Source organism: Anser brachyrhynchus (assembly GCF_964034855.1).
Source record: "Anser brachyrhynchus genome assembly, chromosome: 3".
NCBI classification, from domain to species: Eukaryota; Metazoa; Chordata; class Aves; order Anseriformes; family Anatidae; genus Anser; species Anser brachyrhynchus.
Genome location: NC_137696.1, coordinates 88890974 through 88917350, shown reverse-complemented (window position 1 = coordinate 88917350; position 26377 = coordinate 88890974). Strand labels below are relative to the sequence as shown.

Genomic DNA, 26377 nt, shown 5'->3' with positions numbered 1-26377 from the left:
GGAAACAGAACAGCCAACTCTGCTTTTCTTGAAGCTGAAAAGAAACAAAGGAGTGATTGCTGGCACCACCGAACTCTAAGCCAGCCCTGAAGTCTCAGGATTCAATGCAACTATGCATTGAACCACACTTGATTGTCAAAAAATTAGGTAAACTGAGTGCAGCAGAAGTATTTTCATCAGGCTGACTCAGAGCACAAAACATTTTCATGGCTGTGAAGAACCGGACCCTGCCTTTGTATCCACACACATACAGTAAGCACTGCTGCCAACCATCCAAGATTTTCCCTGAACTATTTCTATGCATAAGTGGAGAAGACACAGAAACGTATTGTCCATACAGTGATCTACATGTCAATTTTTTACTCTTTCACTATTAGATTCTATAAGTAACATATTTCTACACCAGAATCTCTTGCTTGGATTTAAAGCATAGCATATATCTGTATGCATTTAAAACATCCTATGAAACATTTTTACTGCAATCAAAACTGATGGGACATATAGAAGCGCTTCAGCACAGATAATTGAAGAGTCTGAATCCCTTGTTTCTTTAATGATATATATAAGTTGCATGCACTTCAGGATTTTTGTTTGTAATGGGATGCATGCTTTTGAATCAAGTTTCTTGATTGTCCCCACTTTTTGTATTTGGCTCATATTATGGAACAGTCTCAGAGTATTTGAACTGAATTCTTCTTGGATAAAAAGTAATTAGAAGATATGTTCCAGGAGTTCACCTAATACACCCCAGCTGTTAGCAGGCATTTAGACCAGAGGATCAAACTACAGTTAGCCAAAAATTAGGAAAACAAGCAAATAAAAATATCCAAATCTCTCCATCCCCATCAAAGAAAGAAACAAACATAGACAAGCGAGACCAAAAACCTCAAAAAAAATTAAAAAATAAAATTAAAAAAACAGCAAACACACACACAAAATATAATACAGCTTAAAAGAACTCCAAGCTCAACTCTTCTAAAAAACACTTGAAGTTGTATACTGTGGTCATCTGGTTGACAGATTAGCACTGTTTGCTATTGAAAATACAGGTCATAGAGGGCAAAGTGTTTATTACTTGCTTAAAATTTGAAGATCTATATATGTAAGCACACTAAAGATATAAGAGATTGGATTGGAAACTATTCCAACATGAGCATGGGGTACTGCAAGTGCTCTGCTTTTCTCTTCAAAAGAATATAGAAGAATGTCACATTCTTTTTTATGTTATACTTGTTATATTTCCACTGACACATTAACATCAGCAAGAATAATATGATTAAATTATTCTGAATTGTGCAGTCATAAAGAATTACACATGACTCAGAACAACTACAAATTGAAAAAACAGCCTATAATTCCAAGAGCAGAAACAGCAGCAGATTTTTTTTTCCCCCTAAAAAAAGTTCCTGGTCAGCGGAGATTCTGAATTACCAAGATGTTTTCTGCTATTTCTACTCTATTATATTGGGTTAGGTCAAGTGCATCCCCAATATACCTTCTTTATCATTAGCCAAACTTTAAGGCTTCAATATTCATTCCTATCTCTTGCAAACTCCATAGCTAGTTAGCTAGAGAATATGAGTTTCTTCTCCATTCACTGAGGTGTCTGAGACTGTAGAGCTCCAGACAGCTTGAGCAGGCCAAGAGCACAGCAGGGAAAGTGAGTCAATGCCATGGAGATTGCTTTAAACCTTCTTTGAAGTCGATGGCACATTCAGCAAAGTTTCAGTGCAGTGGGACATGCTTTCCTGAGGAATCCAGGAGTAAAAGCACATAGGCATCCATGTCATGCCAGCTAGACATCCAGACTTTATTTGATCTGGTTTCATTCCATTCATACAAGTTGAAGTATTTTGAAGTTGTCCCTGCTTTGAGCAGAAGGCTGTATCAGAAGAGTACCAAGGGTCCCTTCCAACCTAAATTATGCTGCAACTCTGTGCCTTAGTTTCCAGGCTACTATTAGGGCATTAAAGCTGCAGAGTATCTTTAAGAGAAGCTAAAAACAGATGGGAAAATAGGAGAACAAATGATTCCAGAAACCAGACACAGAAATCTAGCAAGCTGAACACAAACTAAGTTCCCTTTTCCAAGTGAGAGAAATCAGTTATGACAGCAAGACAGACCTACCCTTCTACCTGGCTGGAAATCCCACCTGCAGCAACCTACCTGCAGGCAGCTAACTAGTCATGTTTTAAGTAGCTTTTGTTAGCTTTCATACTGGTTTATTCAATAACAGATGTAGGACCTAGCTTTACCAATTCATTCACCTGGAACAGATGACAACTTCGATCAGTTGGTGTGAAGGCTTTTCAAACCTTCTACCTATATGTCTCCTCTACAGCACGCTTGCTTGTGGTTTCCAGTTTAGTTTCCATGAGCCAAAACCTCGGAGACCTGAACCACCTGACACACCACAAAGAAAGGGAAAACAACAGGGATATGGAAAAAAAAAAATCGGCATAGTAATTTGCTCAGTAGACCCAACTAGGAGGTTTCTAACTTGTTTTTAAACAAATTGCTTTTGGTTTACTTGCCAAAATATTTCCCAGTTTCTCAAAGAGCTGCTATAGTTGTAGTGTATTTTCTTTACAGAAGGATTGATAGCTCTCTGAAAATTCCAGATAGCCACAGAGAAATAAGAGATAAAATAGCTTTTTTTTTAAAACAGTATTCCAAAACCTGTACAATATTGCCAAAAGACATTCAATAAAAATGACATTCAATAAAACAAAAAATTCAACAGTTTGTGAGGTTGTGCACGTGCTATTTCTATGCAGATATTTCTTCTTCCTCCTGTTATTTGCGTATGGAGAATATAAATGGTTAGCTGAATAACAAACAGAAATTTTTGATTGCAGTAGATACCAATGATAGTAACCAAGTTATCAGGCTGATAAACATCCTTGTTCTTTGAGCATCTACAATGTAAGTCCCCAGATCACAGGCCCCTATTCTTTAACCTCCTTGGCTTCTACTCAAAGGGCAACATGACAGGACATGAACAATCCAGGAGATTCCTGGAGAGTGTCAGTGATGATACATAGATACTGGGTGAGCCAGGCAGGGGTGATGCAGAGCTGGATCAGCTCTTCACAAATAAGAAAGTTCTGACTGGGGATGTGATAATCAATGCCGGTCTTGGGAGAAGTGACCATGAACTCATACAGCTCAAGACCCTATGAGGAGCGAGGAAGATAAGTAGGACATTACAGACTGGACTTAAGCCAAGGGTATATCATCCCTGATCAACCTGATTGCCTTGCACAATCATAACAACAACAACAACATGACTGAGTTTATGGATGAGAGGAAACAGCAGACGTCATTTCCCTCATCTTAAGCCAGGTTTTCAAAACTGGCACCCAAAAAACCCTTTTATTCAAGTCCAAAAATCCTTGTATTATAATCTAGGTAAATGGACAACCAGGTGGATTAACATTTGCTGTTGCATGGTGAAGCTCTGAGGGAAGGAGGTAACGGTTATACTCCACCTGGAGGCCATTAACAAATGGAGCACTGCAGGAGTCTGCAATGAGACTTGTCTTGTTTAACATCTTTGTTAGTGACGTGGAGAAGGTAACGGTAGGCACCCTCATCAAGTCTGCAGATGACACCAAATAGTGGGAACCATAGATACAGTCAAGAGCAAGGCTGCCATACAAAGGATCTTAGCCTGGAGGAATGGGCTGACAGGAACATTATGAAATTCAACAAGGATAAATGTGAAGTGCTGCAACCTGGAAAAAAAAACAGTACAGGCACAAGCTGGTGACTGGCTGGCTGGTCAAGGAGCAGCTCTGTTGAAAAGGACCTGGTGGCCTTAGTAGACATCAAGCTGAAAACAAGCCACTAGTGTGCTCAGGCAGCAAGGAAGGCCAATGTGCTATATTAACAGGAGCATACCATACTAATAGGAGCACAGACGGAAGGAAGCGATCATCCTACTTTACCTGACACTCATGAGACTGCTGTGATGGTTTTACTCAGGTGGGCAGCTGAGCTCCACAACTGTTCCCTCAATCCCCCTCCTCAAAGGGAAAGGGGGAGAACATACAATGAGAAGGCCTCAAGGGTTGAGATAAGGACAAGGAGATCACTCAGCAATTACTGTCACAGGCAAAACAGACAGCATAGGGAGATTAGAGGAATCCATTACCTACTACTAACAAGCTAGAGAAGTGAGAAACAAAGGAAAAAAACTAAAAACACTTTCCCCCCAATCCACCCTCTTCTACATCCTCCTCTCAAGTACTGCAGGGTAATGGGGGCTGTGGTCAGTCCCTGACGCTTCGTCCCCGCCGCTCCCTCACGGTCCCTCTCTGCCCCTGCTCCACGCGGGGTCCCTCCCACGGGATGCCGTCCTGCCCGAACTGAGCCTGCGGGGGCTGCCCACAGGCAGCAGCTCTTCAACAACTGCTCCCACACGGCTCCGTGCCACGGGGTCCATCCCCCAGGAGCAAACTGCTCCAGCACGGGTCCCCCACGGGCGGCAGCTCCCCCCAGACCCCCTGCTCCTGCGTGGGCTCCTCTCCACGGGCTGCAGCTCCGGCCCGGGGCCTGCTCCTGCGGGGGCTCTCCATGGGCCGCAGCCTCCTCCAGGCCACATCCACCTGCTCCACCGGGGGCTCCTCCACGGGCTGCAGCGTGGAGATCTGCTCCGTGTGGGACCCGTGGGCTGCAGGGGGACAGCCTGCTCCACCAGGGGCCTCTCCACAGGCCGCAGGGGAACTGCTGCTGCCTGCCTGGAGCACCTCCTGCCCTCCTCCTGCACTGACCTGGGTGCCTGCAGGGCTGCTTCTCACTCCTCTCTCTCCCAGATGCTGTTGTGCAACAGGTTTTTTTCCCCCTTCTTAAATGTGCTCTCACAGAGGCACAAACATTTATTGGCTCAGCTCTGGCCAGCAGCAGGTCCCTTTGGAGCCAGCTTAAACTGGCCCTTATCTAACGAGGGGCAGCTTCTGGATTCTTCTCACAGAAGCCACCTCTGCGGCCCCCACTACCAAAACCTGGCCATGTAAACCCGATACAACTGCATCCATAGAATCCAGCTTTAGGTCCCCAATACAAAAAAAGGCATCAATAAACTGGAGTGTGTTCATTAAAGGACCACCAAGACGATCAGAGACTGCAGCACTTCCCGTGTAAAGGAACTGGGCTTGTTCAGCCTGCAGGAGGGGGACCTAACAGCAGCCTTCCAGTAACACTGAGGAGGCTCTGAAGAACACAGAGCCAGGCTCTCCACAGCAGTAGGCAGCAGAATGACAAGAGACAACAAGCATAAGATGAAACAAGAGAGGCTCAGACTGGATATAAGAAAAAACGTTCCCCACGAGCACAAACACAGGTTTCCCAGAGCACTTTCGCAGTCTCCATCCTTACAGGTTTTCAAGACAGGACACAACATGGCCCTGAGCAATCCATTCTGACTCCACAGCTGACTTGCCTAGATCAGACTACAGACCTCCTGAGATCCCTTCTGACTGGTCTTACCCTATGGTTTTAAAATAATATTCCACTCACCTTCCCAGTGATGCTATTACAAGCTCCATCTTCTAACTAGCCCTCAGACAGCCATTCAGATAGCCATCTTCATAGTTTTAGAAAAAAAAAAGCATAATTTCAAGAAGCATTATAGTATTTAGCACCACAGCCATTGCAAATAAATAACTAATGTGCTGGAATAGCAGGTACTTTCATTGCAAATGGTTTGTGTTATTATTGTTGCTGATATTACTCTTTGAGACAGGCAAGGGAAAAAAATGAATACACTCTGAAGTTGGTTTCACACATCTGTGTAAGCCAGCTGAATCTGGGCCAAAGCATTGGAAAAGCTTATTGACATAGGCCAATTGCAGTGCAATAAACATACACAAACAATTCTTCCACAAAATCAAACTAACATGCTTTGACAAAACTTACTAGACAGATAAAATGTCAGAATGCAGACTAAAATGGGTAGTTTGAGTCATGGCAAGAGCTTATAAAATACATGACTCTTTGTAAGTCCCTTAGCGTGGAAAACTAAAGGAGAGTGAGTAATTTTGTTTAGAAGGCATTCTTTTAAAACCCATGACATGCTCTTGTGATTACTTAGAGTACTTCTGTCCCATCTGCTGCATCTGACAAAACCTCTCAGTTGTTAACTTGCCTTTCCTTTAACCATTCACTTCCAGGCATAGAGTGGAAAAGCGGCATACATGCTATAGAAAGGCTGAGGCTCTCTTCACACCATGATTCAAAAGAAGTTTCTAGCCAGCACAGATTCTGCTCATGCAAACATGTATCTGGTGTTGCAAACCAAAATTCATTTGCCTATAACATGTATTGTCGACAGAAAAAAGGACGAGGCAGGTAGGGAAACTAGTGTTAGCCACACAACCTTCAACCCGTCAGATTTCTCACAGTGCTAGTACTTAGACTCCAACACCCACAGGACCAAAATAAGATTAACAAGATTTATCTTTCAGTTACAAGATTTGCTGTGGATAACAGATTCACAGAATGCAGATCAGCATCAGTGTAGCAGATCCAGCTTCAGTTTTCTACAGCCATATGGGTGACTACTGCATTATTGCCATTCTCCACATAGCAGCTTCACCTTTATGAAGTAATAAAGTGTAAGTAAAAATGCAAGTACAAAATAAATGCAGTTGTTTTTTTTGGTGGTGGTAGTGTTGGTTTTTTTTGTTTGTTTTGTGTCTTTTTGTTTGTTTTTCTTTTGGTTTGTTTTTTAATGTGTGTGTCACATTTCCTCTTAATATCTGAGGGGTCATTTCTATGTATTTAAGTAAAAAGATGCAAGTAAGTATCTCCAGTGCCAAAAAATGCTTATCATTGTATACGTTGAGAGTTGCACTGCTGGCAGTTTGGAGCACAGCCAGACAAGCACCTTTCTGTAGATACTTACATAATTAAGTATTTTTAGTACTAGGTTCACAGATATTAATTAATCAAGTGCACTCTCTGGTCACTGTTGAAATTGTGGAACAGAAAAAGGGGAATCTGTTTTAAAATAACAGGTTATTACAAAATATGGGAGGATTAAGACCCTGATAAAGTTATCTTTTAAAGAAAATCTTATTTTGCTGAATATTTACTCTCCAGAACCATAATTTCTGAAAATGTCATCACAAATAATATAAAAAGAAAGTGTAGCTCCTTCTGTTCAGACAACACACACACATTGCATTGTTTCCAGCATATTTTAAAAAAGGAAAGAAAGTAAAAAAAGATATATTTCATAATCACATGAATTTAAGTCCTAGAAGCTTCTTGAAGAAATGAATTTCCACCGAGTTAGAAACTACCAAGTAGTGGTTAGCTGTCTATATTGATCTGTGCCTCCTCGTGCATTCAGCTCATAAATATTAAATAGTTTCTCACCTCTTCCCCCAACTCGGCTGGAATGGATGCAACCCTTACCAGCACTGCCCAGGACGAGAAGGCTCAGAGAAGGCAGCCAAGGGTCAGCTACCACTTCATCTAATTGGAACTAATCTGTATGTGGCACAGCCTGGCCTGAAGCCAGGAGCAGGTTTAGCTACACAGACGGATGATTTTTTTCCTGCCTATTCAGATCTTCCTTTTCCCTCAGAGCATTCAGGACTGGCTATGATTTGCAGTCCTATTTAATAAATTTCCATGGATCTAGAAAACTGTATTTGCAGGAGACTGCACATCCACTAATACATCCTCTGTGTAACTGCAACACGGCAGTAGGTAGATGGACACAGACAAAATATATCAGAACTATACAGATTAGACATGGATCTATTTAGATATGACTTTTAAAAAAAATAGCAGCCTTCTGGCTGAAATGAGAAGACAATTTCTTCCATAAAAGAAAAAAAAAAGTTGTAAATAGAAGCTACAGTATAGTATTACACAAAACAACATGACAAAACATTATGTAAAAAGACTGATTATAAACAGTTTGGGCTTTCTCTGCTTTAAACCAGAAGTTACTTGAATTCTTACTACACTAGTTATTTTAGCATATTTTGGGATTCTTTGCATTTGTTAAAATATAAATAAAATCATCTGTGCAGCAGAGAACAAAAACAAAGATTATAAAAACGTACAACATGCTTAGTTATAAGACATTAACAAACGGGAGAATGAAGCATGGTGTTTTCATGTACTGTTTGAGGCTGGGATAAGAAAAAGATTTTTCCTACAATAGCATGAAAAGGTAAGAGAACAGTGGAACTCCCAGGAAGATGATGATTGCAATACAAGCTTTACCTCACAATACCAAGTACTTTATACTGCTATTCATTCTCAAAATTTCTCAAATGCTGCTTGCCTTTTCAGATGAGAAAACTGAATTACTGACCTAGTTTCCAGTTCAGTGCCCAACCTACTACAATATTTTGTCTCTCGTGCAGAAGTAGATCTCACTAATTAAAGGGGAAAAATGTACATGCCCATACTCATTAAAAAGCCCTGAAGTTTGTGAAGTATGACAAAGAAAGCTTCAATCATACGATCAAAGATTCGTGAAACACACCTCAAAGCAAACCACACTGTTAGTCACACACTCTGTTTGAACTGTTAGTGGAAGGAACATTATGACAAATAAACTGTACTTTCTCACATTCATCTATTCTTACATGTTTATCTGCTACATCTTTACTGCAGAATAATAGAGGACTCAGAGACAAACTACATGTGAGGAAGAAGTTTAGGAAATAGCCTTAGTTCAAAGGGTGTGTCTCTTTACCCTACAGATAATTTTTTTTGTAAGAATTACACCTTAGAAGGACGCACTCACTTTTCACTTTCTATTTCGAGTTTACCCATTTATTCCAAGAAGCCCGAGAGCTTGGTACTTCAAACAGTGTGTGTCTCCAGCCTGGCAGAAGAGCAGAGGCTCCAGTTTCATGCAGACTCCTGACCTGGAACACTTCTGTTCTGCTGGCAAGCCCAACGCCAGCGGCTACGAGGCAAAGCCGGACTGGCTGTTTCCCCAGGTGAGATGCAAAATGAGATGTTCTACTTTTCCTGAGCTTAGATAAAGTGTTGCTTTCAAGCATCTGCTGAGGGTGTGTGGTGAAAGCTACCTTCAAAGCAGAAAAAAAGCAGTACAGCAGGTAAGTTACCTTTTCTAATACCTGTTTATACAGAGGCAATGAATATATTTATTCTCATCTCCCATCAATGTATTTAGGTCTTCCACTGCAAAGTTTTAAATCTAAAAAAGAATTTGCATGCTGTAAGCAAAGGAAAAGATATTTCAGAATTATCAAGCTATTTTAAGGCGCATTCCTTATTTCTATAGTTGACCATTGAATGACCTAGTAAATAGATGACCATTACAAATCCGCTATCACATGAGCAAGAAGAGGCTTTATCCGGCTTCTGCTTAGAGAAGGCAACACAGCTGATAAACCTCATCCTCAGAGAATTTCATACGTAACCTTGTCTTAACAAAAAGCAACACAAAAAAAAAGATGAACCACGTTGCTTTCATGCTGTCCTAAGTCTATATGAATTGTATTCCTTAAAGAAAAGCAGCAGATGTCTTTATGTCTTTATGTCTAGAACTCTGTTAAAAATTGTACTACCTCAAGCTTTTTGTTATACACAAGTTATGTATAAAAATAATAAACCAAAGTTCACTGACTTCGTGAACAGATGTTTGTTACACACAAACTCTAGTAGATTTATGTGAAGAACCTGAACGCACTGTGCGGAGGTAAAGCCAAAGCCAAATCACAGCAGGACACCAGCTCTCCTTCACCAGGCCCAAAAGTTTTAGAGGAAGCTTGTAAAATGACACCTACACTTGGCAGCCAGACAAAAACAAGGACTCCAGTAAGAAGATGCTGCAAAGGGGGCACCACTGAGCTTTGAAGCGCTCCTTTGATAGCAGTGACCCGCAACACCCCTAGAACAGAGCTGTGTTGGAATTAGATCGATGTCCTGTTAGGGCTAAGGACAAAAACAAGGTAAGAATTTCCAAGAAAGACTGGGAATGAAGATTTCAAGCAGTCACCTAAAATGTAACATCTCGAGAAGAATGAAAAGCCAGGACAAAGGGAGGAATGAACAGTTGCAAGACCTCAGTTCCGAAGAACTGAACCCCTGAAGAACTGAAGAACTTGAACCCCTGGACTGGCAGAAGGCTGTTCGTTCCTCCGCTGTCACTTGCTCCTTTAAGACCATGGATATGTGAGAGACTTTTAACAATTCCTTATGCCTGTGTAACACCAAAGCTACATAATCCTAGTGTCTTTAAGGAATTACTCCAGCTACTGCTGAAACACACAATCATGAGTTTGAAATGTATTTTCATAATAACTTCAGTTTGTGTATAAATAGCAACAGATAAATTTATATTTCAATAGTCAGCATCATGAAATCCAACAAGGATTTTATTTCATGGATTTATCATGGACTTGCCAGCATTAGCATTCCATATTCTGTACTTGAATGAATCTTAAAATGTGTTTTTTTTTTCAGCTAATAAATTACTCTTTTACTTTATATAAAGAAACTCAGTTGCAATTTCAGTAAGTTTAATAACGGCAAAAAAGTCCTGCAAAGTCTTGGAACTTTTATTTAAGAACCATACACTAAGTCAGCAATCATCTTCATTTCTTTAGCATTCAAAAAAAAAAAAAGACATGAAAAATACATTAGGTATATCAATTCTTCACAGACATCATGAGAAAAAGCAGAAGAAATTTAACTTCTTTCAGAGATAAAGCAGATCTACTTGTTACTAGCCCCCATATACTGTGGTGTACTTTCCCCTCAGATTTTTCTGAGGAGAAAAATAGAGTTAGAAAAGACAAAGCATAAGTGAATGTTTGCAATCTGTGCTAAGGATTCCAAAATATAAATTAATATCTGACCTTTGTCACAGCATATTTTATAGGTGCTTACAAATGTTTTTATTTACTTCCACGCTTCAGAAATCTTGTGCTATGGAATTACTGTATCATTACTTACACATTTTAGATTTCTTTAAAACATCCCTACTCTCTCATTTCCATTCAAGGCTGAACGGGAACAAGAAAATAACAAGCTAACCACGTCTTTCAACAAGCTTATTCTAATCATTCTCATGTCTTCAAATGGAAGAAATATCACCTGGAGCAACTACTTTGGTGGCAAGTGGCAGAAAAAATTTACTAATGTGTCCAACTGAAGACAGTAATAACTTGCCTATAGTTGCTCACCAACTATATAACAGCTTTCTTATTAGGTTCCTTTGTGGTAAAATATTGCATTTCAACACCTCATATTTTTAGCCTAAGTTTATTAACTAGATAGTATTCTCTCCAGATCTTAAGGAGAGACAGAGCGGAGAAGTGTGTGTGTGTAAGGAACGAAGATGCAATACCTTCATAAAGGTACTAATATAAAGAGGCTTTCCCTGCATCAGGTGCACCTCTCCTGTCCAACCCCTCCAAAAAAAACTTTATATAGGACTTGAGGAATTCAAGGCAAATCAACTTTCAGTACCTTGAAGATTCAGGTCTATATTACTTTAGCACTACAGTATTCTCCCATTTTGACTTCTAGCTGTAACTACTGAGCTCATTTGTACTATTTAGATAAAGACGTTTTACTGCCTCTTTTGTAAATACACCTCCACATAAAAATCTGCTGTCTAAGGTCAGATACCTGCAGAAAGAAACCCAGTAAGTCAGATAGAGATTATTACTGAAAATATTACAATATACTTCGTCATCACAACTATGCACTTACCACCAGTATGGATTTAAGGCAAAGACTTTTTTAAAAGTCACTAGTGAAAGTCAAAATTATATTTTGCCTTTGTAGAAAGGGGAATGACGTACTTCATAACAATTATTGTTCTTCTCTTGAAGAAAGCAGTGATGCTATACTATCATATCTCCAAGCCAAAAGCAAACTTGAAAATGTATCACTCAAAGGGGACAAGAGGAAGAAAGCTAATCTGTGGTATCTCATCTGAACTAGGTGCGAAAATCATAGCATGTACTCCATTACAAAGATACGCGCTATCCATGAGTAAGACAGATGGATCTAAAATACAAACTCAAAACTGAAGACTGAGTGCATTTAAACAAAGTTAAGTTGAACCAAAGGTGTTTGTAATTTTTCAAATCACTTGTAGGGACTTTTATTTTATGAATACACAAGAAAAAGAGGCAGAGTAGTGACTACAGTTTTAATACTAACTTAATTACTAAAGAAGAAACAGCTTTTCTAAGCTAGAAACAGGTAATGGTTGCTACTTGAACAATAAAGTAAGCAAAACCTAAGCATAAACAAGCAATGATAAAATGCATTGCTGCTCTATGCCTCTTTCACATTTTAAGAGCAAACCAGTGATGAGTTAGCTTTCTGAACTTATATAACAGACAAGCATGTCCTGATATACTTCCAAAAGTCACAACTATTCAGATCATAAGACAATTATGATGGATTTTTCAGTGCTACATTATGTATTCCTTATGCATACAGAAAGTGTTTACTCTGTACTTCCTCTGCTTCCTCTACATTGTAAACAACCTCCAGGGGTATTGTGTTTCACACAGGAATAGGCACTAACAGTATCCAAGTAAACTACAGATACTGATTTCAACAGAAAGTACGCAGTGCTTGCAAGAAATGTCTCCAGGGTGCCCTGTGACCTCCTCCTTCTTCTAAGTCAGGATTTTTGCTTCCTGAATTATGCAACACATTACATTAGCAAAGCTTAAACTTTGATAAGACCAAAACTTGTTTTGTTATGCATGCAATTCAGGGTTTTTCTATTAACTTAAACTGTAAATTCATGAAGTTTTAATATGGTTGATACAACCACCATCTACTTCTGAATTAAAGGTATAATGCTACTTATAAAACTGGTATTAAGGCGAAGGAAGGGAAAGGCAAAGAAAGCAGCGACTGACATAAAAGTTCAATCTGTGAGGGCTAAATGGGGTGAATAACAAAAATGATTCAACAATAGTTTGACACTTTTTTGAAGTAACAGATGGTTTCTCCTACCTTGCTTGACTTCATACATGACTTTTTTTTTTTCTTTAAGTGGAAAGATTCACAGCGTGTTCCACACAGAGCTTGTGCTGTAGCAATTCCAGAAGCACAAGTCAACGGATATAGGGCACCCACAACAAACACCATGTCTTAAAGCATCGATTGGATAAGGTCCGTTTCTCATGTCTGTACACCCTGCTAGGAAGCAGTGCTGCTGACAATGCACTATACTCCTGGATCCCCTCCTACATTTATTCCAGTACATCAGTGCTCAAAATTACCCTAGGCACTGGGCTGCAACTGGTGGTACTAGCAGGCTGTCTGAACAGCCCCAGCACAGATCTGGAGCGAGAACAAATTCTGTTCACACAGGCAGGGGGCACGAAGGTGCTCTGCCCTGAGCAGAGGGGGTGTCCTATGGTGCCACGTGGCCTCAGAGCTGCTCCTGGGGGCATCTGGTTTATACCAGCAGAGATGAAGCCTGTATGCCCACTTCTACATAAGCTAACTCTGTGGGTGGTCGCAAGGCATCTTCCCAAAACTGTGTCTTTCTTAGTGATATGATAGCTTTGGATTTCATAAAACTTCCTGCTGAAGACAGACAAGTATTTATGCTCAGAAGCTGAAGGACTGAGCCTTCCAGTGATGGCCTTGGTAACTTGACTAGAAGAGTCTTTTTAAAAGAAGTTCATAAATCAGCATCTTTTACACAAAGATCAGGTATACATACACCAGTATAATCAAATAAACCACTGTTCATGGAAGTTAAGGGATCCAGCTTAATTTATGTCCATTTACAATCTAACTGATGCTTGAGACGTCTCAGTACAACTATGACACCACAGCAAACACAGAATGAAAAATACACACAACTCTTCATATTTGGTTCCACGTACTCAAGGCTTGTTGACAGGCATGTAGGCACATCTCTGGGTCAGAAGTTCACAGGAACTTGTCTCAACGGGGCAGATCTAACTCAGCGCTGAATGACGAGGACGGATGCATGAACACGACTGGATGCCCATTACTCACCAGCTGACATTTACCAGATGTCAGTTCCCTCCTGACACTACACCTGTGCAGAGGGAATGCAACTGGCCTGCTCTTTTTTTTTAAAAAGCATCCCACCCTGCCCAACGCTACAGTCTAGCAAAATAATAAAAGAAAACCCCACAGGTTTCAGCACATGGTAAATGTTTAACTGTATGGATGGACACACAATACAATTTATCTGTTCTTTGTTTCAGGTACAGGAGAGTGAAGAGACCATCCTGTGCACACAGGCACAGAAAACTAGGAATGCTCTTCTTTCCATTCTTTCCCCTTTTCCCCCTTTTTATGCTACTCTTCCAGCCACAGGGCTCTCTGGGACCAGTGTACATTTGGTTCAGACAGGGAAGCATAAAGAACACCTTACAAGAGCACTTCAGGTTTTCAGGGAGCACAAGCCACTTGATACTGTGGATGCAGTCTCAGAATCATATTTTCCAGCAAATGCCTCTTGAAATTTCTTTGAAAGAACTATTCCACCATGAAGTTCTCTAACGAGCTGGGAAATCCTACAAAACAGACCTAAATGAAGGGTATCAACACTCTGTTCTGCACCTTCATCAGTAACATACCTAGGACAAGGCAGATAGTTCCTGCCACTTAGACATCAGAACCTGGAGCAAAGAGACCTTCAGCATGAAATCAACTGCTACAGGCCTGGGCTGCAGCCACCACGAGCAAGTTATGCACCAAATGCACGGCTTACTTCTGAACTACTGAGCAGGCGAAGGAGGAAAGGGAAAGGTATAACACAGCAAAAATTGCACATGCATGAGTACTGAACCACCAAGTGCTTTTAAACTTGGGGTCACAGGTTAACAAAAAGCATCACCATCACACGCATTTCACTTCCTTCTCCCCTCAGAGAGGGAAGCAGGGCAGGAAGAGAGAAGTTTGTGCCTACCACAGCTGTAAATTCTGCCTTTCTCAGAGACAGTTCAGTATGAATGACTGACACCGCAGAAATTAATACATAAAGTGAAAAATGCAAAATAAGTACTTATATACCGAGACAAGCTTTCTCTAGAAAGCACAAATAATCTTTTCAAGGTATTTTACCTAGACAAAAATACAATTTCTCAGCAAGCTCTTATACTACTTATTATAAGCATTCAACAATTAAATCAAAACCTAGTGTAGAAAACCACATTTAACCTGTTTTAAATATATAAACCCTGTTTGGAAGGTGCTTTATGCCAGCATTGCTTCTACTCAAGAAGTCTAAAGAAAAAAGGTTGAATTTGTTTGCTTGTTTTCAATTACTAAAATTTACAAGAAAATTATACAACCAGAAAGGATGTTTAATGCCTGAAACAGCTTCACAGCAAAACAATTCCGTGTTTCAGTTCCTTGTGACTATTCATACCAGCTTTCAGTTGCTAGCAGCTTACTGCTATATAGCTTACTACCTAACAACTTCTCATTTATTTTATTTGCTTTTAATTCAAGTCACAGAACTTTGTTCCTACCATGCTGCCTCAGCATTCTTTTTCATAAATGCAAGCAAAGAACCAGAGGCCAACAGAAAGAAGAGAATATAATACTAACCACAGCAACTTACCTACTTGGTCAGGAGCAAAGCACTAGGAGGCAATGAGCACTGCAGGCTGTACACATAAAATAGAATATGATGGAAAAATAATCTGATTGAATTTTTTTCTGCCTTTCCCCAAAGACTTCTTCATTATTAACAGATCATTTTCTGTCTACTATAGGCACCTTACTTCCCCTTTTGAAATACTCTAGTGCAAACCAGCAAGGTCTACTACACAGGGCATCATGAAAAGCTTTGGCTATATCAAGTATCTATTGATTAAATTGACTATTTATCTAAACTGACTATCAGGACAAAGTATATGTACTTGAACAGATTTTATGAAGCTTTCTGGAGTTACCCCAAAGCTACCCTACCCCTCTTTTCCATTTTTACTTTTTTTAATGTAGCACGTCACACTTATACGTGTGCACCTTACAAAGATTTCTTTGTACCCTTACAACTCCTTACCTCTCCTTTGATAATATCTATCAACCTTTCCCCTCCCAAAAGTAGTCTACAGCAAAAAAGGGCCAGGCTCTGTCCTGCTCAGCTGTGTGGACTATCTCACCTTCTAGCACAGACTCTTTAAAGCAGAAGCCATGGTGGGAAAAGGCACTTCAAATGCTAGCAGGGCTTCTGCCTTAGTGTTTCTAGTCTCTAGGTTCATCCTGAAGAACTGCACCTCTGGCCCTGGTTGGCTGCTTGCTCTGGCAGGTAAGCCTGGTCTCCCTCAGGGCTGCTGCAGCTGCTCAAAGAGCCCTCCACTCAGCTCCATTCAGCTGCAGAAGGAAAGACAAGGTGAGAGATAAGGAGGCATCACACAGCCAGCTAACTCTTCTTATGCAGAGCTCACCCTTGCAAAGCCCAAAACAGAACGGAAGGCGCTTCTCCACAGCATCCTGCCTTCAACAGTGGCCTAAAGAACGTAAAGATGGGGTGTGCTTGTAGTTTTTCCTCCTCAGCACATCCTCCCAATACGTGGCTTAGGAAATTATGTCTCTTCTCTCCCTCAGAAGGGTAAGAAAGAAAAATTGCCCCAGGTCTCAACCATCCCTCACTCCCAGACCACCCTCCCTGTGTCCCAGCAGAGGGGCTGTCTCTCGCATGCCAAATTGTTCTGTTCAGACGGGGAGGATCTCCTTGTAACTCAGGTAAGGCAGACACCACAAGCTGTCCCTGCCCCAAAATTATAGTGTAGTACTGCAGGGTGTAATGGCAGCGATGGGAAGTTACCCGTATTTGAATGCATAAAAGGTTGCTTGTGCAGGACAAACTTGTCTTAAAATAAGAGAGTAAGAGAGGTAGAACAAAGCACAGAATTCATTTTTAAAGCCCTTCCACACATACTGTAAATAAAGGGGCTCATACAAAAACGGTCCTGCATCTCGACTCCTCTCTCGCACGTCACAAAATTCAGTAGTTTTTAGTTTTTCCTAACCACAGCAAGAGAAGGCAGTGAAAGACCTTCAATGAAAAATGAGGGCATGTTAATCATATATGATTCGAGATGCGGGATAATTTCATCTGCAGAGAAATCACGTTTCAAGAAGGAAGGATACGTTGATAATGTCCTAACCTCTTCACCCAACCCCATGGCACCTCCTGGTGAGCTACCACTGAGCTCCCACCCTTACTCAAAAGCCAAGCGTACAAGGCAGTCCCAGTTCTGCCAGCCTACAACTTACGGCCATGCCTGTGAAAAAGCAAATGGCTCCGGTATGAACTGAACTCCCACCTGAAGAACCTCCTATTTTACGTTGCCATCCCACAGAACGGTAACTCCTGTTTCACAGACCCTTGACAAAGATCAAAAATGCAATACCTGCGTAACACAAAGGCAGAATCGATACAAGTTCACTTGGAAAGGTTCCAGACAAAGATCGTATCGATCCAGCTTGCCGTGCTAGCATAACCACTATATCATTTACTCTTGTCAAAGACAAGAAAATAGCATGTGCTTATCCCTATCAAGATCAGAACTCTTCTGCTAGGTGATCAGGGAATATTACTGTTAAAAACTACAATGTTGTAAAGGGAAAAAACGATTATAGGAGAAAAAGAGGACCGTGCGACTGATCAGCAGTTAGAGAAAAAAAAAGTAATAATTCCTCGAACAGGGTCATGCCTACCAGCACGTAACATGAAATCATCCTAGCAGTATTAAGTAACCTCCAGAAAACCTATTTTGCAAGTTAATACAGACACTTCTAACACACCATTTTAGAGAGTGTTTTCTTCTTTTATCTCAAGATTTATCAGTTTTCTTCTCAGAGTATCAGTCAAGGCAACAAGTGAGCAGTGACCACTGTACGCGACCCAGCCAAAGTGCTCACAGGTTTCAGAAATGAAGATAGGAACACTACCAGTGCAAGGAAAAGAAATCTACTGCTCAGTATTTGATTCAGGCATAGCTTTATTTACAGGAGCTTCTTATACATTTATTCTCCTTCACCCAGCAGCCAGATAAACCTCACTGGAATGCTTCTGATTTTTCTTAGGGAGGTCTGGGTTTTCTAAGGCCTATTACGGTGTCACCAACAAATGTCAGTTATAAGACCTCTTTCATATGTTGCCCGCACCAATTACATGATGCACTGTGTTATGGTTTCTCAAAATCAAAATTGGTTTTAGCAAAGCAACACAGAGCAAAATATATCTGTATTTCACAAGCATTCTCCTCCCACTGTCTGACATGTGGAAGAAAAGCAGGAAGTAAATGCTTCTGTTCAACTCAGATAATGATTTCACTTAACTTTTTTCTTAAAAAAAGTTTATGATATTTTCAATAAATTAGTACATATAGTCTGTGTAATCCAATAGCAAAAACAAAGCATTCATATCTTAATAACCCCATCATAAACTGCTCATTCTCTCAGCCTGGAATTGATTATTCTGAGAAAACACCACTAGAAGCTCCTGTCATAAGTTGGACTAGATGATTTTGAAGGTCCCTTCCAACTGAGCTAATTCTTCTCTTCATTCTTTCACTTTTCCTGAGCGGTCCATTTTGGACACTGTCAGAAATGCAATACTGGGATAAATGGTCCTTCAGTCTGTTTCAGAATGGCTGTTGTATAGCAATTTCTGTAGCGAGTCAACAGACTTGCAGCCAACTCGAGCCAACAATTAACATCAATGCTTAGTAAAAATATGCTGAGGGCCCACTAAGATCTAAAGGCTTCACTTAGAGGAGGTGGTAAGGATAAAACACCACTGCCCTTGCAGGTGGGACTGAGATCTGGGACTCTCAGGTGTTAAGCAGCCCCATCAGATGGTCTGTTCTGAAATTCTCCACTGTTTTAGTACAATTTGAATAAATGGAAAAACAGAATAGGGACCAACAATTCACAAGCATGTTACGCTTAGCAATGGTGACAGTGGTCAGTCAGAGGACGGTGGTAAAAATTAAGCATCTGGGGAGGGAAGAGAGCCCTCCAGAGCTAAGATTTAATAGAATCACTTATTTTCTGCTTGCTGAACTGCTCTGCCAGAGTATGAGAGCAGTCTAGAAGCAAAGCACCCCCCCAATGGCACAGTTTCTCCAGTAGGCCAGCACTTAGACTTAGCAACTAATAAATGCTATTTGAAAAGCTTGATATTGAAATTCGTGTTTGCATACCTTCACATCAAGATTCTAAAAATAAGCAGCTTACGGGAAACTGACTTGTTTAAGTAATATTAAAAGGTAAGAAATTAAAGATGAAAAGAAAGTTTAGTATAAAGTGTCCTTATGATTTGTGGGCTTAAAAATAGCATTCATACATTGAGTAAAGTATAAATGAAAAGATTTACAGTAGGAGAGAGCCAATTGCTTTCACACTGCTGTAACTCATCAGCTTAAAGAGCATAGGACTTGCTGCCAGAAGTTCCTAATGCAATCTATTTCAATGAAAAGAAGTGAAACTGTGTTTGTTTTCCTTGTAATTCCTACTCACAATGTGTTTAGTTGCGCAAGAGGGGAAAAAAATTACTGAGAAGGCTATAGTGACAGTTTTAAACTCTGTGGACCTAAAACCTCAGATGATAAATTAAAACATGATTATTGTTTGTAGGCTTGGATGTGTGTCCTCATGTAATTAGACTCAGTGTGTTAAGATCCACTGTCCCACATGATTTTTGATGCATCACACCACTGCTGAGGTAGGGCAAACTGCTCAGTGATCTTGTAAAAGAAGCAACAGCTTCATGTGTAGGCAAAATACCTCAACAGCAGAAAAAAAAAGACATTAAACTTTTCCATCAATCTTTTCCTCAGTGAAGTTCATACATGTTTGTGAATTATATAGAGTGAAACATAAAAGATTTTAGAACTACACTGCCTAGGACTTCAACATACTTCAGTGGTAGGTGTGCTGCTTCTTGCCTGGAAATTTTGTCAAGGTAGAAGGACAGGGAGAAGGGAAAAGAAGAAATTCAGGTGTTTACCCTGACATTCCCACAGCTCTCAAATAATAAATTCCTTTTCTCAGACAGGTTGAATGGAAAATTTTTACAAGGAATTTATTATTTGAGGACACAAACCAAGCAAGCTTCCACATGTTGTATGCACATTTGAGCTTTACCTGCTTGCGAGGCCAATTGTCTTGGCTGAAGAAGTTTGCAGTGTAAGTTGCAAAAATTAAATTTTACTTATAGAAGAGAAGCAAGATTACAAGTATCAGACAAGATTCAGGTAGTAACCAAAACATGATTTGTCTTATTTTTCTACCGGTCACAGCTAGATACCACTACTTGGTACTTACAGCCTACTTTTGCCAAGTGTATGCAAATAGGACTATTAGAACTGGCGCAGTATCTAAAAGAAAGTGCTGATACCAAGCAATTGCAGCTCTTACAGCCGTGAGATAGCAGAAATTTCTGGCACTTCTTCAGTACCGCAAACAATTCTTGTACTTTAGAATCATTAAAGGAGATATTTTGTCGACTTAAAATTGAAATCTGTACAATCTGATGCTTGTTTAACAGCCTTGGCAACAGAAAGTGAACTGGGAGTACCAGCTCCCATGCTTGCAGGCACATCACAAACTATTAAAAAGGCAACCACGTTGGCAGTTCTCAGCTTTTTTTTTATTTTATTGCCCTTATGTAACTTGGGGGGTATAGTGCATCTATACTCACCACAAATCACCTGTCTCAATCAAAAAACTGCTTGCTCATTCTTGACCAGATAAAGACCTGACTTTTCTTACAGCAAGCCCAGGGATTTCAGCTGACTTTCCCTACGCCATTCAAAACCCCTCATTAGCTGGGTAGATGTGGCTGGTAATTAACAAATACTTTGCCTGGCTTCTCTGCTGTACAGTGCACTTGTGCCATAGCACAGCTGAGGGGGGAGGGAAGAATAAAGCCTTCGCCATGAAATCAAACAAGAGCCTTCATCTTCAGCATCTAGTCTCCAGCTATGCTGTTCAAGGGCAAGATGTGTGATATTTGAGGGATACAGGTAGCAATGAGCCTGCTTTGTCTCTGATTGCTCTTTACAGACCACATTTTAGAATAAGCCCTGTTTTACTTCTTAAAGCAATTTTTTTGGTTGGCTTTCCTTGGTTATTCTGAATCAGTATTTTCCATGAATGCTGCAATTGCTTAGAAGCAATCCCAAGTGAAACAGCCTCTCATTCGTTCCTTCTGGGATTTTAACTTTTTGGTTAGTTTTCATTTCACCTGACCTAAAGAGACCTTCTCAGGCCTGCACACACACAGACATAAGACACCCTCTGAGGAAAATTTGTATTCAGACACCCACACTAATAAAGGCACTATTCATCTAACTAATACATGGAGTTTTTATGGATGAGTCAACCTACCCGGTAAAACTAGACACCGTTTTTGTCAATTCATACAACTTGGCAATAAGCAAAATGGCTCTACGTGCATTTGAATGTAGTGGTACCAGTCAGGGCACAAACATAAGCCAACCGGTAAAAATAATGTGCAAGAACAAAGCCGGGACTAAGGACTTCACCGAGGTTTCATGTGCTACATGAGGTTTATCATCTACCTTTGACTTCACCCATGTTTCATTCGGGCAGCAAATCCAGGGCCCGTCGAGGCAATAAGGAATTTTACAATCTGAACTCGGCAGCTGAGTCAGAGCTGTGCAAATACTTACATACTCACCTGTTTTGTTTTTCTGTGTCACAGTTTTATCAAGCTGAGTGAGCTCTAAGTGAACTAGAGATGCGATAAGGGGGTTTCGCTGTGCTACTGCATCCCTTAGGAGGAGATCGCACTCACTGCTGCAGAGCAGGGGGGAGCTGGGGTTGGACTTGACAGCGTCAGGTGGAAAGAAACGGTGACAAAACGCCTCTTCTACCTGCCGGGGGTAACACACAGCACCCACACACACCCGGACGGGAAATAAGGGCTGGAAGAGATGGTTGGGGAGCAGGAGAAGCCAGGCAGGGCAGCGGGAATTAGCAGCCCACCTGCAGGGGAACTTCCCTCCGCAGCATCCCCGGGCTGGTGCCGCTCTGCTCGGGGAAAACAAAGCGGGGGGAGCCCGGGGAGAGACCGGGGCTACCGCAGGGCCCCCACAGCCTCCGAGGAAGAGGAGGAAGAGCCCGGCTCGGCTCGGCGACAGGTGGCGGAGGGAGGCCGGGGGGAGGCCACCGGGCGCCGCAGCGGGAAGCGCTGGGCAAGGCAGGGCAGGGCAGGGGTCTCGCAGCCCGGCGCCCCTGCCCCTACCTTGTTGAGGTGAGGGTCGCGGAGCACCTCGTAGCCCCTCTTCATGGTGAGCTGCAGGGGCCGGGCGGCGTCGCGGCTCTGGGCTGCCTTCCCTGCTCCTTGCATGGCGCGGGCTCGGCGGGGGCGCGCTGCCGACAGGTCGCGGCGGGAGCGGAGGCGAAGCGGTGTCGAAGCGGCGGCGGCTCCTCCTGCCGAGGTGACGGCCCGGCGGGGTGGGATGATCCTGCGGCAGGGAGGGAGGGAGGGAGAGAGGGAGGAGGGAAGGAGGGAGGGGGCAGAGCCGCGGCAAGGCGCCGCCGCCAGGCGGGGGGCACCGGGGCGCCGCCGCTGAGTCACCGCCGGCCCCGCGCACCCCCACCCGGGGCCGGCCCCGAGGGGCGAGGGGCGCCGGTGGCGGGGTCGGTGCCGCCCGGAGCCCACCCCCGGACCCCCGCCCGCTTCGCCCCGGGCCGGGCCGCGGCTCCCTGCGGTCCGTGGGCTGAGCCAGGGGCGGGCAGCGAAGGCCTCAGCCTCCGCGTTTGGCCCTCGCTCCCTGGCGGCCCCCTCCGGGTCGCCCTGGTCCCGTTAGCAACTCTTCGGTGAGCTGCTCGGGAAAAAAGGGGGGCAGCGCTTCTGTGTCATCGTGTTTTTTATTTTATTATTTATTTTATACAGGGCCTGGTGTTGAGCTGCCCCGGGAGCACAGCTGTGTAACGTGTCCGAGCATGAAGGGCCTGTGAGGCCACGCAGATGCGCTCAGGTGGGATCCTGAGCTGGAGACCAGTCCCCCGGCCTCGGCCAGACACAGAGCTGGGGCCTGCCCCTGGTACCAGGAGTGAAGTTTCGCTTTCATTATGTTATTAAACGAGTGTGAAATCTAAGCTTCCCCAAAGGGGATCAGCTGCACGCAGTCCTTAGCCCCAGTGTGATGTGATTAGCTCTTGGGGGTGGAGTTGTGCGCGGGTTTAAGCTGTGCTATTCGGGGTTATGTCTGGGAGGGATGGGGAGTATTACAGAGCACATACACAGCAGGTGTTCGGCCGATCTGTGCCACCGTCTGTAGCATTTCTGTGCAGCACATCCTAAAATTGTTTGCATACAACATGGGTGTGCTCTAATACTGTGACTTTGTTCTCCTAAATTCGTGTATGTAAACAGGAATTACTTTCATACAGATACTGTAGCCACGCGAAAGGAATTACACAGCTTTAGACCTAAGTCTGGGACTGAGGTTTTTGCTATTACTCATGTGTTGCAGATTAATTAAATGTCAAGCAGCAACAAACATAAAAATTTTGTAGCTATATTAAATTTATGTCCTTGCATCTAATCTGTAGGCCGTGTATCCATTCTACTACTTCCTATTCTATAAAAAAAAGGCTTCCTCAGAATCTGTCCTTTCCTGAATTTCCTGTTAATTAGCTCCAAAAGAATCATTTGGGGTTAATTAACAAAGGAAATTTGAAAGGCTTCCAACTTCTGTTTCTAGAAACTTGATTAGCAATTAAGCAGAAAATTCATTAAATAAACCTCTCCCGGCCTCTACCATCTCAGAAAGTATTATGAAAAGCAATATTAATAAAACATTTTGAACAAACTTCAAAACTGGAGTTTCTGTTACTAATGATCTACCCTTCCTGAGGTTTGTCCAGATGGCTGAATAAATATCCAAGTCCTGAATTTTACCTTAAATAGGTATATCAGGCATACCAAGCTCACATTTCAGGTCTTTCTTAGTCATGATAAAAATAAAAAGCAACATGGAAACTTCCTTCTTTCCTTTCTTTGTAGGTACACTGAAACTATTCTGATAGAATGCTAACCTAAGTGCCATACTTTTGTCCAAGAGAGAGCCATGTGTACTGATGTAATTTTTATCTTAGTGTTGCAACACTAGCTATAAAAAAAAAAAAAATCTGCCAAAAGTCACTGTAACTGCTATGTATACCTGTTCTGAGGTTTGACCCCCTGCTAGGGACTTGTCCTGACTCACCTTTTTCCTGCTATTAAAGGCATGTAATGAAGTAGCTAATTCAGGTGAAGTTACTGTGGCTGTACTTTCTTTTATGTAATCAGACTTTAGAAACAGTTTTCTACAGTATTTTCCATACAAATTTATTCCTCTGTGTTTTCCTTGAAATAGAATTTATTTCTGTTCATTATGTTCAAACACCAATAAAAACAAAATCATATCCATCTCATAGAACAGTTTGGGTTGGAAGGGATCTTAAAGATCATCCAGTTTGAACCCCCCTGCCATGGGCAGGGACACCTCCCACCAGACCAGGTTGCCCAAAGCCCCATCCAGCCTGGCCTTGAGCACCTCCAGGGATGGGGCATCCACAGCTTCTCTGGGCAACCTGTGCCAGTGCCTCACCACCCTCAGAGTAAAGAATTTCTTCCTTATATCTAATCTCAACCTACCCTCTTTTAGTTTAAAGCCATTACTCCTTGTCCTATCCCTACACTCCCTGACAGAGAGTCCCTCCCCAGCTTTCCTGTAGGCCCTCTTTGGATACTGGAAGACCTGTAAGGTACTGGAGACTGTAAGGTCTCCCTGGAGCCTTCTCTTCTCCAGGCTGAACAACCCCAACTCCCTCAGCCTGTCTTTGTAGGAGAGGTTCTCCAGCCCCCTGATCATCTTTGTGACCCTCCTCTGAACTCGTTCTAATAGATCCATGTCCTTCTTGTGCTGGGGGCCCCAGAGCTATACACAGTGCTCCAGGTAGAGTCTTATGAGAGCAGAGCAGAGAGGGAGAATCACCTACCTCGACCTGCTGGCCACCTGCTTTTTATGCAACCCAGGATACAGTTGGCTTTCTGGGCTGCAAGCACACCTTGCCAGCTCATGTCGAGATTCTCGTCAACCAAGACCCTCAGGTCCTTCTCCTCAAGGCTGCCCTCAATCCATTTCCTGCCCAACCTATATTTGTGCTTGGGATTGCCCCAGTCCAGATGCAGGACCTTGCACTAGGCCTTGTTGAACCTCATGAGGTTCACGTGGGCCTACTTCTCAAACCCATCCAGGGGTTTGAGAATCCCTTCCCTTCTGAGTGTTGACTGCACCACACAGCTTGGTGTCATTGGCAGACTTGCTGAGGGTGCACTCAATCCCACTGTCCATGTCACTGACAAAGATGTTAAACAGCACCAGTCCCAAGACAGACCCCTGAGGGACACCACTTGTTACTGACTTCCACCTGGACATTGAGCCGTTGAGTGTGGCCATCCAGTCAATTCTTTACCCACCAAGTGGTCCATCTATCACATCCATGTCTCTCCAATTTAGAGACAAAGATATCATGGGGGACAGTGTCACATGCTTTGCACAAGTCCAGGTAGATGTTGTCAGTTCCTCTTCTCTATCCACTAATGCTGTAACCCCATTGTAGAAGTCCACCGGATTTGTCAGGTGCAATCTGCCCTTAGCAAAGCCATGTTGGCTGTCACCAATCACCTCCTTATTTTCCACGTGCCTTAGCATAGTTTCCAGGAGGATCTGCTCCATGATCTTGCCAGGCACAAAGGTGAAACTGACTGGTCTCACCTGTCTTCTTTCCAGACCCAGTTCTCTGGGTCTTCCTTTTATCCCTTTTTGTAAATGGGGGTTATATTTCCCCTCTTCCAGTCAGCGGGAACTTCACGGGACTGCCATGACTTCTCAAATATGATGGACAGTGGCTTAGCAACTACATCCACCAGTTCCTTCAGGACCTGCAGATCTCTTCAGGTCCCATGGACTTGTGCACCTTCAGGTTCCTTAGCTGGTCTTGAATCTCTTACAATAAATGTGTCCCTGAGTTGTAAGAAAGCTCTGCTTTGGTAAGAAGACCTTTTCAGCTCAAAAGGAAAAGCAAAGAAACAGGAAAAAGTGATGTCTCCTGTCACCTGTAGATGTCTTCCACTTGAGGCCTGGAGCATTTTGGCATTAGACAGAATTAGTAGGTATTTATTTGCCCGAGTCTGCTGCTAATTATTTTCTTGCTAGAGTTTGTATTTGTATTAATTTTGTCATACAACATTGCAGGCTATCCTTGAAAAAGACATAGAAGTAGCACTTTAATGTGCAGCGTTTCAGAGTGTATGGAAAATGTGGTTCGAATTCTGTTCATGTAAGAATGAAGATCTGATTGCTAGTAAGCATTTGAT

At 42.3% G+C, this 26377-nt stretch overlaps 1 protein-coding gene and 1 long non-coding RNA gene across 2 annotated transcripts in view; one reads left to right on the top strand and one right to left on the bottom strand.

Annotated features, from left to right (window-relative positions):
* The window catches only part of ME1 (malic enzyme 1), a 180988-nt gene extending 158605 nt beyond the window's left edge, over positions 1-22383 (bottom strand). The window contains exon 1 of the mRNA XM_080585663.1: positions 22250-22383. Coding sequence (XP_080441789.1) covers positions 22250-22354 — 105 coding nt within the window. The 5' untranslated portion in view covers positions 22355-22383. The remainder of the gene's footprint in view (positions 1-22249) is intronic.
* A 306-nt stretch (positions 22384-22689) lies between these two features.
* Positions 22690-24425, top strand: LOC308192282. The gene is made up of 2 exons (XR_013948695.1): positions 22690-22827; positions 22904-24425. It is a non-coding gene; the product is annotated as an uncharacterized lncRNA (long non-coding RNA).
* The last annotated feature ends 1952 nt before the right edge of the window (positions 24426-26377 follow it).